This window comes from Choloepus didactylus, chromosome 10, assembly GCF_015220235.1.
Source record: "Choloepus didactylus isolate mChoDid1 chromosome 10, mChoDid1.pri, whole genome shotgun sequence".
Lineage (NCBI taxonomy): Eukaryota > Metazoa > Chordata > Mammalia > Pilosa > Megalonychidae > Choloepus > Choloepus didactylus.
Window position 1 is genome coordinate 50,978,633 of NC_051316.1, and position 16,436 is coordinate 50,995,068.

Below are 16,436 nucleotides of genomic sequence, written 5' to 3' on the forward strand. Positions count from 1 at the left end.
ATACTTTGTGCTATATACTAGGCTTCTGACAAAAATTGGGGTATATCACATGGTAATTGGAAATGTTCTTATTTGGTCCATGTGCTGGTTTGAATGTATTGTGTCCCCTGGAACAACATTATCTGTGATGTAATCTTGTGTGGGCAGACGTATTAGTGTTGATTAGATTGTAATTCCTTGATTGAGTGTTTCCGCGGAGATGTGACCCACCCAACTCTAGGTGAGAACTCTGATTGGATAATTTCCATGGAGGTGTGGCCCTGCCCATTCAGCGAGGGCCTTGATTAGTTTACTAGAGCACTATATAAGGTCAGACAGAAGGAGCAAGCTTGCTACAGCTAAGAGGGACACTTTGAAGAATGCACAGGAGCTGAGAGAGGAGCTGCAGCTTAGAGACATTTTGGAGACAGCCTTTGAAAGCAGACTTTTGCTCTGGAGAAGCTAAGAGAGGACAAACACCCCAAGAGCAACTAAGAGCGACACTTTTGAGGAGCTGCAGCCTAGAAAGGAACGTCCTGGGAGAAAGCCATTTTGAAACCAGAACTCTGGAGCAGATGCCAGCCATGTGCCTTCCCAGCTAACAGTGGTTTTTCGGATGCCACTGGCCATCTTCCAGTGAAGGTACCTGATTGTTGATGACTTACCCAGACACTTTATGGCCTTAAGACTTAACTTTGTAACCAAATAAACCCCATTTATTAAAGCCAATCCATTTCTGGTGTCTTGCAAAAAGGGAACATTAGCAAACCGAAAAAGTCCACATAGTATTTCTATAAACCAGTAACTCTCAGGGACAAATGTATTTTGGGGCAAGACCAAAGGGCCTAAAACTCTAGCTATGCAAAAGAACTTTTAGCAGGATTCTCAGTATTGGGGCAGAATTCGCCTAGAAACAAAGCAGCCATTACCTTCACAGTAGAGTTCAGTGGCTCATTCACCCAGTTGAATGGATTTCCTTAAAAATAAAGTGTTTCTCAGTAGCCTCATGGTCAATAAGGCATTTAGTGGACTCAGTGTTGAAAGGTACAAGAAGGTAGCTCTTCTTACCTATGGCAGAATTCTGCTTACATCCATTTTCCTTCATCCTTAGTAAGCACAGAATTCTGATTTCTTTATAGAACAATTGATACAGGTCATCTACCACTGGCATCCCTGATATCAATCAATTGGCTCTGCCCTTGTCAGGTATGATGCATGTAAACCATCCACTCACAACACTCTGAGAAGGAACCAAAAATATCTTTTTGGTTCCTTACGTGGTCTATCAGTCATGTTTTAAGTGTCTCCCAGGATCCGTTCTCAGTCTACTGTCCCTGGTATCCACAGTCATGGGCTCCGGCCATGTGCTGTGGTGTGGGCTCATCTGACAGTGCCTACCTGCTGGACCGCACTATGTGCCTCTCACCTCCTGCTCAGGGCATCCCTGCTGACTCTGAGGCATGAGGTGGCAGGAGACCCAGCTGAGGTCCACACATGAACCACCAAGAAATACGGGCTAGTGAATGTCCAGGTGGCAAACATTTGACCACTGAGGAGATAAAGGCCAGTGGATAAACTCATTTCACTCCCATTCTCTGTATAAACTGCCCTGAGATAGAGCCCATTTGACCACTTACAGATGGTCCTGAGAGATCAAGCAATCTCTTGGCATTTGAAACCAAGTAGTGGTCAGCTCAGGAAAGCATCTTTGCATTAGCTCTCCCTCCTTCCATGCCTTCCTTTCTCCCAATTCTTGCTTTACTGGGGTTTCATTCCCCAAGAAATTTGCAACTCAGAAGGTTTGCCTCAGATACTGATTTCTGGGGAACCCAGGCCAAACAATTGATACCAGGTATACCCCTACCATGTTCACTCTAAAGATGGGGTTACTCACCATTCGATGACAAAAGAATCCTCAGGCCTGGTGGTGAGTGGGGGATGATAATCCTTGGCATGTAGTAGCCTCACAATTAATAATTATCTCACTGGTGGTTAATTGGGATGCAGTAAAGTAGAAGGTGAAGCATTGGCATATTTAAGGGCTATGTTTTGGGGTGATGATAATTAAATGAATTTAGGATTAAGCTGGCTTCCGTCAATAGCATTGGAAGCTTTGCAAAAAGAAACAAAATTTTAGGGTGCCAACTCCCAATTTAAGACACTGTGAAATCTAGCAGGCTTCTCTAGCAGAGTTTAAAGAAATTCCTATCTCCTGGAGTGCCAAGGCAAACTATGCTGAAAATCTGATACAGAATTTGACAAGTAGAAGCTCCATCCATGAAACTGCAACTGCTCCATTCCCCCAATCCCAAATGAGATAGTTAAACAGTAAAAGTAGAAGAGCTGCAAAGGAGATTGGACATGCAACCTTGACAGATATTATGTATCCAAGTTAGCACCTTGATGGGGAAAGAGTAGGGCCCTGAGACCTGGGATTAGGATATTGGGTGGAAAATACCTTCTCAAGTCTTCTGAATGCTTCAGGCCAGCAGAATCTGCTTCCTCTTGCCAGAGGACGATACCAGCCTCCCCCTGTCTGGAGACTGTACAATGACTTCCCTTGAAACACATACCCTGCAGGATCTGCCTCACTATTGCTCATTGCTATCAGGACGACAACTCATTCACACAGCCTAAGCAGTAAGTAAAATTCCTATTGCAGGAGGAGATAACTTACATACCTAAGAAATTGCAGGTGCTGAGTAATATTTTCTGCTGTAAACTAGGGGAAATGTGTGCAGCAGTAGATTTTGAGGTTACTCAACTAGATAAGGTAGAATATAAGTCTATAGTACAATTCATTGACATGGAGCACTCTTTGGATTCATTGTTCTAGCAAGACACCAGGAGCCAGTCCTAATGATTTTCTGAGATATCTCTTTGAAGCTTGGTCATTGTAATGGCTGACAGTAAATATGGTAGAAATTTCAGAATGTCTTCAGCATAGCATTGAGAAGGCTCAGGAGGCGGGAATGCTAACCATATTTATTGTGGAAGACGTGAGAACCTTCCATCTGACTATGCTCTCAGGGAGAGCCCAGAAAACACTCTTTTCATAAATCACTAGAGAACCAACTGATGAGAAGGCAGCAGGATCTTTGAGAAGCTTAGGGTGGCTGTTCTTGGTAGACCAAATATGATGGTAGTTGATGTTGCCATTGAATTGTGATCCCATGTATCACTGAAGATGGTGGAATTTCAGAATGTCAGAAGTGAGAAAGCAGTAATTAACTGTGATAGGCAAAAATGATGTAATTACAGTATTTGGTTGCAAAGTGAGAGTGGCAGTCAGGGTACCCTGACCCACAGTTTCTGTGGTGGCTGTTAATAGATCTCGGTGTTAACCAGAGAGGTGAAACAGGTGGTGAGTCAACTGGAATAGCACTCAATTTGTGAAAAAAAAAAGAAAAGAAAAGAGAAGAGAAGAGAAGAGAGGAGAAGAGAAGAGAAGAGAAGAGAAGAGAAGAGAAGAGAAGAGAAAGAAGAGAAGAGAAGAGAAGAAAGAAAAAAGAGAAGGGAAAAGAGACGAGAAAAGAAAAGAACAGAATAGAAAAACATTTGAGCGCTTGTGAGCAGGACAATGTCAGCTGTTAGAGTGGAAAGATTAAAGATTAGTCCCTCACTCAATTTTCAAACCCAAGTGGCTTACAGATCTGGAGACCACGGGTCCATAATTGAAGTGGAGGCCCAGCACCTATAAGGAAGGACTCTCTGCAGTGCCGCCACGAGCACATCAGCTAAATATTCCTCTTTCTCCAAAGGGCCCTGTGTTTCTACAATAAGGCAACTGTGATGGAAAAAAGGAGCATATCTAGATATTTTTAGAACTATTAGACAAGGAGTCTGAGCTGATGCTGACACCAGGGAATCTGGGATGCCAGGCAGCAAATGGAGATTTGGACCAAGTCCATCTCACAGGGCTCAAACACCTACTCTGGGGTTTTCCCTCCAGTCCCTGAATGTATAATTGGGACAGATACATTCAGTTCCTGGCAGAACCCTCACACTGGTATACCCTAGTCTGTGCAAAAAGGTTCACTATGGTAGGAAAGTATAAGTAGAAGCTCCCATCCCTGAAATTGAAACTGACCCCACCCCAAATTAATAAAATAGAAGCAATATTGAATACTGGGGACACTGCCTCCCTCAAAGGCTTAAGGATGCAGGGGTGATGGGCTCCAAAACGTTCCTTTTTGGATTAACTATCTATCTGGCCTCTGCAGGAATCAAATGGACTGTGGTGGATTATGATGGACTAATTGTCAACTTAATTAGGTGGCTGTTCTAATCATAGCTGCTGTGTCAGAAATGGTACCATTATAAGGAACAGGACTCCTGGCATCGATGGTTATTGATTTGGATAATTCATTTCTTCTCTCAATAGGGAAGATCAAAAGCTGTTTACCTTTAGATGGCAAAGACATTGGGTCACATTTAGGGTCTTGCCCCAGGGCTGTGTTAACTCTCCTGTTCTCTGGCATTTTACAGTCTGCGGGGACCTTGATCATTTTGACATTCTTAAGAGCATCACACTGATCTGCTGTAGTGATGATGCTCTAGTAGGGTGGTTCTCAGTGGGTGGGTGGGGGGCAATTTTTCTCTCCAGTGGATGTTTGGCAATGTCTGGAGACAATTTTGGTTGTCACAATGCAGCAGGGCATGGGAAGGAATGCTACTGGCATTTAGCTGGGGAGGGATTAACTGGCCCAAAATGTTAGTAGTGCTTTTCTAATAGGACACACCTGTGCAGAGAATGGCAGTGACCTGTCACATTGGTGACGTTTTTAGGGCTTCAGTGGCCCGGGGTATGTTGAGATATTCCTTCTAAGCCATACCTCCTCTCACTAAGACAGAGGGAGATGGGATCCAGCAGATAAATTCTTCTCCTTTCCTACCACTGGATCACCTATACTGAGACTAAGAAGCTCAAAAAGTCACTCAGAGGATTCAGTTGCTTTTGATATGAAGTGGGGGGCAGCTTGGCAGTGTGATCTTGTATTGGCTTTCTCTTTTTCTCTGCCTCATTTCCCTTTTCCCTTACCCCTGCTTCACTGGGATTGTCTTCTTAATCAACTATTAACACATAAGCTTTTGTCTCAAGCCCTGCTTTCTGGGGAAGTCAGGATAAGACAGGTGAGTTTGCTGGGCAACTTGACGGCATTGGCAATTCTAATGTATAATATCAGTACTAATAACAAAAAAAATAATAATAAAATCATATTTAAATGCTTTGGCTTAAAACCCCTGAACCAATTATTTCTGGTAACACTTGCTTTGTGGCAGTTAGAGTACTAAGTTTAGTTATGTCATTAATGTTCACAACAACATTCTGAAGTAGGTAATATTATTATTTTCTATTTATGAATAAGAAATTGTATCTTTGAGAGATTAACTTGGCAAAATTTTTACAGTTAGTAATCAATAGAACTGAGAACTCAACCCATTTCAGTCATGCTCTAGACTTGTTCATTGATCTTTTCATTACTATGCTACTCTGCCTATGCTTTTATGTTCTATCACTGTAATAACTGTGATATGGCAAACTAGTCCCATCTCAAACTTCTTGAGAATATTTGGTTGCTCCTCTTAACTGATGCTATCTATATAAAGTCGATCCTTATTATTCACAGATTCTGCATTTGCAAATTTGCCTACTCACTGAAATTTATTTGTAACCCTCAAATCAATACTCAAGAGTGCTTTCCTGGTCATTTGCAGACATGTGCAGAGAGGTGAAAAATTTGAGTGCACGTTCCTAGCTGAGTTGAGCAAGGTGATGCTCTGCCTTCTTGTTTCAGCTCTCAGGCTAAACAAGTGTCCTTTTTGTAGTATATTTAGTGCTACGGTGTTGGTGTTTTTGTGCTTTTTGTTGGTGATTTCACTATCTAAAATGGCCCCAAGTGTAGTGCTAAAGTGCTATCTACTGTTCCTAAAAATATTTATGGAGAAAATATGCAAGATAAGTTTAGTTCAGGAATGAGTTATAGAGCTGTTGTCAGTATGTTCAATGTCTCAATGAATCAATAATATATTTATTAAGTAAGGTGTTTTAAACAGAAACACACATAAAACAAGGTAATGGACTGATCAGTTGATGAACGTATTGTGACCAGTGGCTATCAGGAACCTAATCCCATATTTTCACTGGGAATCCCGGTTCCACATTCGCTAATCCAGTGTTTCTGGTGACTTTATAGAACATTGCTGTTATAGATAATGAGAATCAACTGTACTTTTCTTGATATGAGAATCCCTTTAAAAATCATATTTAAAGGCTTTGGTTTAAAACCCCTGAACTAATTATTTCCAGTAATGCCAGTGGTAGCCATTGCATAAAGAAGTGTTACGGCTGGGAATGATGATGCTCTATCAAGATAATTTTGGCTGTTCTTTAAAAGGGGGAAATAAATCAGGGAGCAATTGCAAGACTCAAGGAGAAGTAGGGAGTTTATTTTGTTTTTTGTTTGTTTTGCAAGGGTGGACAGAGGGGCGTGTGAAAGCAGCAGCCTCGCTCTGTTAGATGTGTCAAATGTTAAATGTGAGAGGCCTGATAGACATCCAGGTAGACATGTCAAGCAGCCAGGTGGATATCTAAAGTCTGGTTCAGGGAGGAGGGCTAGGCTGGAGTCGTACACCCAAGGGAATGGGTGAGGTCAGTAAGGAAACGAGTGTAGTCAAAAAGGAGAAGACCTCTAAGAATTAACCCGGGAATCCCTCCATTGTTAAAGATTCGAGACATGAGGAAGAATCAGCAAAGGACACTGAGAAGTAGGGGCCAGTTCAGTAGGAGGAAGACCAGGTGTAGGCCCCAGAGTGAAGTGAAGAAAGAATCAACTGCAATGAGTGTTGTTAATAGGAACGTCAAGGGAGGGCTGATAACTGACAACTTGGAGCTGATGGTTTTATTCGGGCTGTTAGCTGATTTTCAGTCTCTGAGCTCACTCCCTCAAAACTCACCCAAACTCACTTTTTGCAACCTCTTCACTTTCCTTCCAGTCAGACTTTCCACTTCTTTGCCTCTTCTAAAGGAAATCAAGCAAGCTTTCTGAGAGTCTTTCAATGCCCTTCACTACCTATTTCCTGGATCAAACCAACAAAAGGCCCAAGTGCCAGCAATCTAATGCAGAAATCTCTTTAGAAAAGGAAGGGAATTAGAAAGTGAGAGAAAGCTGTGAGTTTTGATAAATTTATATATATATTGAAAATATTTTTTGTCCCTGTTGGCTAAATGTAAAACCATTCAAACTTACCAGCTATCAAAGAAATACAGATTAAAAATAAACTGGACACCATTTTTACAAATCAAATTAGCATTTAAAAAAACATCCCTATAGGCAAGAGTCTGCAAGAATCTGCAGATGTTATCAAATACCACTGGGGAAAGTGTTAATTGGTAAAACTTTTCTAGGGCACAGTTTGGCAATATATAAGAATAATTTTCTAAAAGTTCCTACCTCACACTTTTTGGTCCAGTAATTCTGCCTTCAGCAATTTATCTTAAGGTGATAATCAGAATGAACACAAAGATTTCTATAAAAGGATATCCACCTTAGTGTTATTTCTTACAGAAAGTAATTAAAAGAATTTCATATCTGACATTAGAGCTTGAATAAACAAATTATGATCTAGCCACAAAAGAAATGCTGCGCAGCTAAAGAATATTTTAAAGATAAAGAACATGTCAACAAAGCATTGTCAGAATTTTTGAAAAATAAATTCATAAAATGTTATTCATAGTATCATTCTGATTTTGTAAAGAGGAAGAATGGAAAAATTGGAAAGTATTGACTAAAATCTTAACTATTTCCACATATGCTTGAGACTACTAGAGTTTTCATTCATTCAACAAGGCTGTATTGAGGGCCTACTATGTGACAGGCACAGTTCTGGGACCTTGGGATGTAGCAGTGAAAACTGACCAATCCATGCCCTGGTGGGCTCACATTATATCAGGAGGGAGACAGATGATAAACAATCATAAATAAATGAATCATTTATCTTTTAGAAGGTGGTAAGTGCTAGAGGAAAAATATAGGGCAGAAAAAGAGGGATGGAGAGTGGGATGGTTGCAATATTAAATAGGGTGGTCATGGTAGGGCTCATTGAGAAGGTGGCATTTGAGAAAAGACTTCATGGAGGTAAAGGAATTAGTCTCCTGAATATTGTAGAAAAAGCATTCCAGGTACAGAGACCAGGTAATACAAAGATTCATAGTGGGGAACATGTCTGATTTGACTAAGGAACAGCAAGGAGGCTTGTGTGGCTTGAACAGTATCAGTGGTAGGAAGTGGGGTTAGACTATGTAGACCTCATGGCTATTGTAAGGTCTTGGCCACGTTGAGAATAGACAGCTTGGAGGCTATTGCAATAACCTAGATGTTGCGATTATGGGGGTGGACTGAATGTAGTGAGAGTTAGTCAGATTCTGGATATATCTGAAGGTAGAACCAATAGGATTTCTTGACAGTTTGGATATGGGGGGCAGAGAAAGAAAGGACTTCAAGGTTTGGGGTCTGAATAATTGGAAGGATCAAGTTATTAGCAAATGAGATGGAAAAACTATGAGTAGAGCAGGCTTGGATGGGCATAGGGGAGATCAGGAGTGTGGTTTAGGACATAAGTCTCTCCAAGGGGAGATGTCCAGGAGGTAGGTGGCTATGAAAATATGGAGTTTAGGGGACAGGTCTGGGCTGGAGATACACACTTGTCATTAGCATGTAGATGGTATTTGAAGCCATGGGAATGGGTAAGCTCGCCAGGGAGAAGAGGTCCAAAGACAGCATCCCAAAACACTCCAACATCAGGAGGCCACGGAGACCAGTGGCAACCAGGGGAGGCCTTGTGGAGAAAGAGGCCAGTGAAGCAGGAGAAAACCCAAGAGTGTGGAGCTAAAAAGTTGTTTCAAATGATGCTCAGATGCTGCCGTAGGTTAAGTACATTGAGAAGTGAGAAATGATTACCTGATTTAGCAATGTGGAGGCCAGGGCATGGGTGATACTAATAAAGGTGTTTTTGCAGGAATGGCATAAGAGAAATTGAAGGGAGGAATTGGAAACTGTGAATATAAAACAACTCTTTTGAGGAATTTAGCTGCAAAAGGGCTTTGAGAGGTGGGTGGTGGCTGATGGGGAAGAGAGGTGTAGAGAAGTTTTGGTTTGTTTGTTTTTTTTCATTATAGATAGAATAAACAGCAGCATGTTTGCATGCTGACAGGGAGCCTGGCCAATCCACTGACATCATTAATAGTAAGAAGGAGGTGGATGGAGTAGTTGAACAGTTACACAAGGACTGTCTGGATAACAAAACCTCCCCAACTAGTCTGGTCTACTCCATTGCCTAAAATTCCTAACTCTCCAGGATTTCCATTGGCTCAGAGGTCACATTTAAAATGTAAACATTTAGGGTCACCTGAGCTTACAGAGCAATGATCATTATTAAGTTCAACCCTCCTCCTCCACACCAAAAGGACATTCACCCTCACTGGAAAATGTCTGTGGTTTGGAAACTGAGAATTAGAGAAACCACGATATGCAATGACTCTGTGGCAGAAAAGCCTATTTTGCAAGAGAAAATCATGGGGAGAGAGAAGAATCTTAGCCCTCTGATCCCCACTCCTCAAAAGAATTTTTTAACCCATGAAACCACAGTCTTCTATTTGCAGTCCCTTCACTAAGAGTATTGGTAGGATTGTAAAGCACAAAGACCAGAAATCACCTTGGACATCTCTGATTGTAGGGTCCTGTATGCCTAAGGCAGGACTCAAAGCTTAAATATTAGCATCCATTCTCACCTCCCTGCCAATAACATTCCCACCGGATGATATCTGTTGTCTTTCTCCCTCCCATGGGCAACAATATCCTCATTTTCCCTCCCTCCTTCTCTTTATAAAACCAGTTCTCAAAGAAGAATCCCAGAAGAAATGGTGGGTTTAGAACTGGCAGGGGTTTTGTATTAGTTCCTATTTTACAAATGAAGAAACTAAGTCTCAGAGTGGTGAAGTGAATTGCTCAAAGGCCAGTGACCAAAGAGTGGAAAACTGCAAAAAGGATTTGATCAACTCATTGACAGTGAGGTGTAATGCTTAACATGTTCTCTGTCAAAGGCACATTCTAACAGAAACCATGGCCATGGATGGGGAAAGGTGGAAAGGAGGGGACAGTAAGCAGGGGGAGGATGCCATTCAGCATCACGTAGCCTTTTGGATGGCTGATACTGCATGAGCAGCTCCCTGCTACATCTACTCCAGTGGTTCTCAAGTGGCGGCACTCTTGACCCCAGGGGTCATTAGACAATGTCTGGGGACATTTCTGGTTGTCATGACTATGGAGGAGGGTACCACTGGCATCTAGAGGGTAGAGGCCAGGGATGCTGCTAAACATCCTACAACATACAGAACTGCCCTCCCCCCTGATATTATTTGGCCCCAAATGTCAATAGAGCCAAAGCTGGGAAACCCTGGTTTATTCTGAAGGAAAAGGAAGGGAAGAGAGAAGAGAACATTACCAAAAGTTGGCTCTGGTGTAGTGTTCCATGTAGAGCTGCTCATCAGAAAAAGGGGCCAAATGGATGTCGCTGAACGTCGGGAACATCATTCCTAAGAGCAAAAAACAGACCCAGAAGTTGACTTCAACTGACTTTCTGTGAATAGAGACTCTCACCTGCTGTCTAAGACAAGTCCTCTCTAATTTCTTCTTAATTATTATACAGCAAACTAAAATACAATTTTTCCTCAAAGCAGGAAAAAGAAAATTAGGCATAAGATTGGAAGGGATAGAAAAGACATCAAAGCAAGTCACAAAGCTGTTTGTTGCTAACACTTGCACATTCTTAGGTGAGGCATTTAGCCTGGCATATCTACCTTCTCAACTCTTGACTTTTTTCCTTTCTGTATCCTTTACTTGGAATCCTAGGCAAGCTCTTATATTTATTTTTTCTCTTATTTATTGTAAAAAACAACTTAGTTTTGAAAATAATGAAAATGCCATCATCCCATCATGTGATTATTTTCATTCCCTGTCTTTGTCCCTGTGTAATCAAATCGACTATTTAACTTCATCTGTGTGCTATTAGAATCTACACTTATATGGAAGCTCCCACATGCCATGCTGGGAAGCACACACCTGTGTTTTGCTCCTGGCCTCGACAGTCATGTGGGGGAAAGGCGGATATGCCAGCGGGCAAACATTCAATGAGACTGGCAGGCATGAAGTCAGGACTTTCTTACCAGGCAGACCTGGTAGTCAGCATTATTATTCTTGTCATTATAGGGAGACACTTTTTCATAGCCATTTATCAAATTGCACATGAAAGAAAGTCTAATATTAATCCTATTTCAGAAATGAGGATGGCATAAGAAATTGGAGATGCTGTCATAAAAATAATAATAGCAATAACAATAACTAAAATTTCTTGACCATGACAAATATGCCATGCACTTCTCTGTGGTCTTTACAAGTATTCAATTCATTTGATCCTCATAACAATATAAAGTAAGTACTATCATGATACCCATTTTATAAATGAGGAAACTAAGTAACAGAAAAACTTAAATGACTTAGGGAAGATTACAGAGCTAATAAATGTAAGAGCAAAATCTAGGGACAAGAATCTCATCTGATTGTCAATGACTCCATATTTTAGCAAAGTTGTCCTCTGGGTCTGTTAAAACAGAAGATCAGATTTTATTTAGCGCATTTTCAGAGATAGTCAGGGGCAAAGCAGTATTATAACATTGTTAATATGTCCCCATCTAAATCTCATGCATTGGTATCTAAATAATAATGACTGCTTGATGTTTTTTTCAACTTCAAGATAGGATATGAAACAATCTCAGAAAAAAAAATAAAACATGTATCACTACTTGGGTAAACTTGGGGTGTTTCATAAGAGGATGTTCTGAGCCTCTCACCTAATAGGAGTTTTGAAGAGATCAGATAAAATGGAGGGGAGAAAGTCATCAAAAGTAAAATATAAGAAAAATTCCAAGAATTAAAGGTTCTCAGTTTTCTGATTAAAAATGCTCACTGAACGTCCAGCACAATAATTTTTAAAGATTCACATTAAGAACACAAGAAATAAAGAGAAGATGCTAAAGGCTCCCAGAGGGGGAAATATGTCACACTAAAGAATCAGGAGTTAGAATGGAAAGGAAATGTACTTCTCAATAGCAATACTGGAAACCTTAAAAATACTGAGAAAATACTGTTTTCAGAACTCTCTACCTAGATAAATGTTAACACAGGGCTCAATAAAAAGTAACTTCTCCAAGGGTTCTCCATACTATTAGAGAATATTGTTTGCTAAAATGATGGGGTAAAACATGTAAATGGAAGACAAAATAATAGTGATGGAAAGTCCAAGAAGGACAGCATGCAACAGGTCGGGAGAGTGAACAGGCCATTTGGGGAGGACAACAGAGGATTACAGGACAATGGCCTCAAAAAATAATTATTGATAGGAATCTTGTCAGATCTGCTAGAGCACGAAAAGAATCAGCCATGAGTATATAGAAAACTAATGAAAATACAGGCAATTAACTCTTGGAGGAAAAAAAAAGGACTGTATGAGAAAATAAACAATCATAGTATATCACTGATTCAGCACTGAACAATATTTACTTTGTCATAATAAAGTAAACATTGATTACTGAATTAACCAAATAATGAGACAGGTCCATATTTCAGTATCCTAAATTCTGGAATCAAAAAAGTTCTGAAAAGCAATAGATTTTTGTAAGTTTGCAGCAACATTGTTTGATGGCAAAACATGACTCAGAGGAGCTTGGGCAAGATGGCTGCATAGAGAGGAGTGGAAGCTAAGTAGTCCCCCTGGAACAACTACAAAAAAACAGAAACAACTAGTAAATAATCCAGAATAACTGCAGGGGGACAAACGAGACCATCCACTCATCATACACCAACCTGAATTGGGAGGAATGCCCGAGAACACAGCATAAAATCTGTAAGTAAAACCTGCGGCTCCAAGTCGTGAGACCCCCTCCCCCATAGCCCGAGCTGCAAAGCCTCATGGTGCCAGAGAGAAGCTCTCTCCCAGCAAGCGAATATAGCTCAGCTGAGCTCCAACTGGGGTTTTAAGTAGCGAGTGTGAACTACTCATTACAGGTATGCATCCCCAAAAAACAGACAGAGGCTTTGGGTGATGACTGACCTGGGAGAGCCGGAGGGTCGCCTTGGACTGGGTCTGAAGGGGACTATCTGTTTCTTTTTTGGCTCAGTGGAGAAAGCCCCAGTCATTTTCAGTTTCCAGGGCTGTGACTCTAGGAAGGGTGGAGACAGCATAAGCAGAGAGCGAGACCATCGAAATGCTAATGACCTCCACCTGGGGGCTCTGTCTTCTCTAGGAGGAAAGGGGTGGGGCCCTTTCCATTCAGAACCAGACCCCAGAGCCTGGGGGAACACTGCCATACCTCCTCACACCAGTCAAGAATTATAGGCTAACAGGCATCACCTGCTGGGCAGAAAAGCACAGTGACCTGAGGCATCAAAGGGTGGAGCAATTTTCTAAGACACACCCTCAGGGAAACCAGATACTGAATATTTCTTCCCTCTGGGACCTGAGCCTGTTCTGGTCTGGGAAAACCTGATTTGGATAACCAAGGAAACCACGCCTAGACAACAGAAAATTACAACCTACACCAAGAAAAACAAAGTTATGGCCCAGTCAAAGGAACAAACGTACACTTCAACTGAGATACAGGAATTGAAACAACTAATGCTAAATCAAATCAAAAAGTTTAGAGAAGATATTGCAAAAGAGATAGAGGCTGCAAAGGAAGCACTGGGCATGTATACGGCAGAAATCAAAAGTTCAAAAAAACAACTAGTAGAATCTATGGAAATGAAAGGCACAACACAAGAGATGAAAGACACAATGGAAACATACAACAGCAGATCTCAAGAGGCAGAAGAAAACACTCAGGAACTGGAGAACAAAACACCTAAAAGCCTACACGCAAAGGAGCAGATGGAGAAAAGAATGAAAAAATATGAGCAACGTCTCCGGAACTCAAGGATGAAACAAAGTACAATAATGTATGTATCATTGGTGTCCCAGAAGGAGAAGAGAAGGGAAAGGGGGCAGAAGCAATAATAGAGGAAATAATTAATGAAAATTTCCCATCTCTTATGAAAGACATAAAATTATAGATCCAAGAAGGGCAGCGTACTCCAAACAGAAGAGATATGAATAGGCCTACACCAAGACACTTAATAATCAGATTATCAAATGTCAAAGACAAAGAGAGAATCCTGAAAGCAGCAAGAGAAAAGCGATCCATTACATACAAAGGAAGCTTAATAAGACTATGTGCAGATTTCTCAGCAGAAACCATGGAGGCAAAAAGAAAGTGGTGTGATATATTTAAGATACTGAAAGAGAAAAACCACCAACCAAGAATCTTGTATCCAGCAAAGCTGTCCTTCAAATATGAGGGAGAGCTCAAAATATTTTCTGATAAACAGACAATGAGAGACTTTGTGAACAAGACACCTGTCCTACAGGAAATACTAAAGGGAGCACTACAGGGTGATAGAAGACAGGAGTGCGTGGTTTGGAACACAATTTTGGGAGATGGTAGCACAACAATGTAAGTACACTGAACAAAGGTAACTATGAATACGGTTGAGAGAGGAAGGTGGGGAGCATGTGAGACACCACAAGAAAGGAGGAAAGATAAAGACTGGGACTGTGTAACTTGGTGAAATCTAGAGTATTCAACAATTGTGATAAAATGTACAAACATGTTCTTTTACAAGGGAGAACAAGCAAATGTCAACCTTGCAAGGTGTTAAAAATGGGGAGGCACTGGGGGAGGGATGCAATCAGCATAAACTAGAGACTGTAACTAATAGAATCATTGTATTATGCTTCCTTTAATGTAACAAAGGTGATGTACCAAGGTGAATGCAGATAAGAGGGGGGGATAGGGGAGGCTTGTTAGACACTTGACATGTGGTATTGTCTGATTCTTTATTGTACTTTGATTTAAGGTTATTTTTCCTTTTGCTGCTTTCTAGCTGTCATTTTTGTTTCCTCTTTCTTTTGCCTCTCTACCTTCTTTGACTCTCCCTCCTGCCTTGTGGAAGAAATGTAGATGCTCTTATATAGATAGTGGTGAAGGTGGTGAATACATAAATGTATGACCATGCAGAAAACCATCGATTATTTACTTGGGATGGAATGTATGGTGAGTGAACAAAACCATATTAAAAAAAAATGGGTTGATGACAAAACCTCGAGGGCAATATACTGAGTGAAATAAGCCAGACACATTAGGACAATTATTGCAGGGTCTCGCTGATAGGAACTAATTATAATATGTAAACCCATAGATATGAAATATAAGGCACCAAGATACAGGACGTGGCTTAGGAATGGGGAGTGGTTGCTTAGCATGAGCAGAATGTTCAATTAGGATGAACTTAAATGTTTGGAAATGAACAGGGGTGTTGGTAGCAAGATGTGAGAATAACTAACAGCGCCAAATGGTGTGTGAATGAGGTGGAAAGGGAAAGCTCAGAGTCATATATGTCACCAGAAGGAAAGTTGGAGGTCAAAAGATGGGAAAGTATAAAACTGAATCCTATGGTGGGCAATGTCCATGATCAACCGTACAAATACTAGAAATCACTTCATGAACCAGAACAAATGTATGACAATACAATTAGAAGTTAATAATAGAGGGGCATATAGGGAAGAAATATATACCTATTACAAACTATATACTACAGTTAATAGTATTTCAACATTTTTTCATAAACAGTAACAAATGTACTGTATCAATACTACGAGTCAACAATTGAGGGGGGTTGGTTAGGGATAGGGGAGGATTAGAGTTTCCTTTTCTTTTTTTCTTTTTTCATCTTTCACTTTATTTCTTGTCTGGAGTAATGAAAAGTTTCTAAAAATTGAACAAAAATTAAGTGTGATGGATGCAGAGCTGTATGAGGGTACCCAGGGGCAAGTGACTGTACACTTTGGATCCTTGGATAATTGTATGGTATCTGAACAATCTCAATAAAAATGAAAAAAAAAAAAAACAAAAAACAAACAATCCATGACGCAGACTGACATGAGTCTATTTATAATCTTTATTTATCCTACATGGTATCAATATTCATATGTTTTGTCACCAAAGTATAATGTGTTTCATTACAGAGTGTTGCCTCAGATCCCAATGAGGGCATTAAGTAATATATGGCGTACGACTGCATTACCTTTCTAAAGTCCTCCAAATTGTGAATTCTGAAAAGCATCTTGCCCCAAGGGTTTGGATAAGGGATTGAGAACCTGTATAAACATATTGAGAAGATGCGGTGGGGGAAGTGAATCGAGAAGGAAAGGAGCTGCTATGTACAGCTAAACTCTCAACCGGAGATTATGTAGAATAGCAATATAGTAATCTTATATAGAAATACGTAGGTAAATAGTAGAAGAAA

General features: G+C 40.6%; 1 protein-coding gene across 2 annotated transcripts in view; it reads right to left on the minus strand.

Annotated features, from left to right (window-relative positions):
- Positions 1 to 16,436, minus strand: part of LOC119545523 (histone-arginine methyltransferase CARM1-like) — a 280,411-nt gene that overhangs the window by 27,199 nt on the left and 236,776 nt on the right. For both annotated transcript variants that reach the window (XM_037851118.1, XM_037851119.1), the window contains exon 7: positions 10,483 to 10,573. In XM_037851118.1, the coding sequence (XP_037707046.1) occupies positions 10,483 to 10,573 (91 nt within the window). The remainder of the gene's footprint in view (positions 1 to 10,482; positions 10,574 to 16,436) is intronic.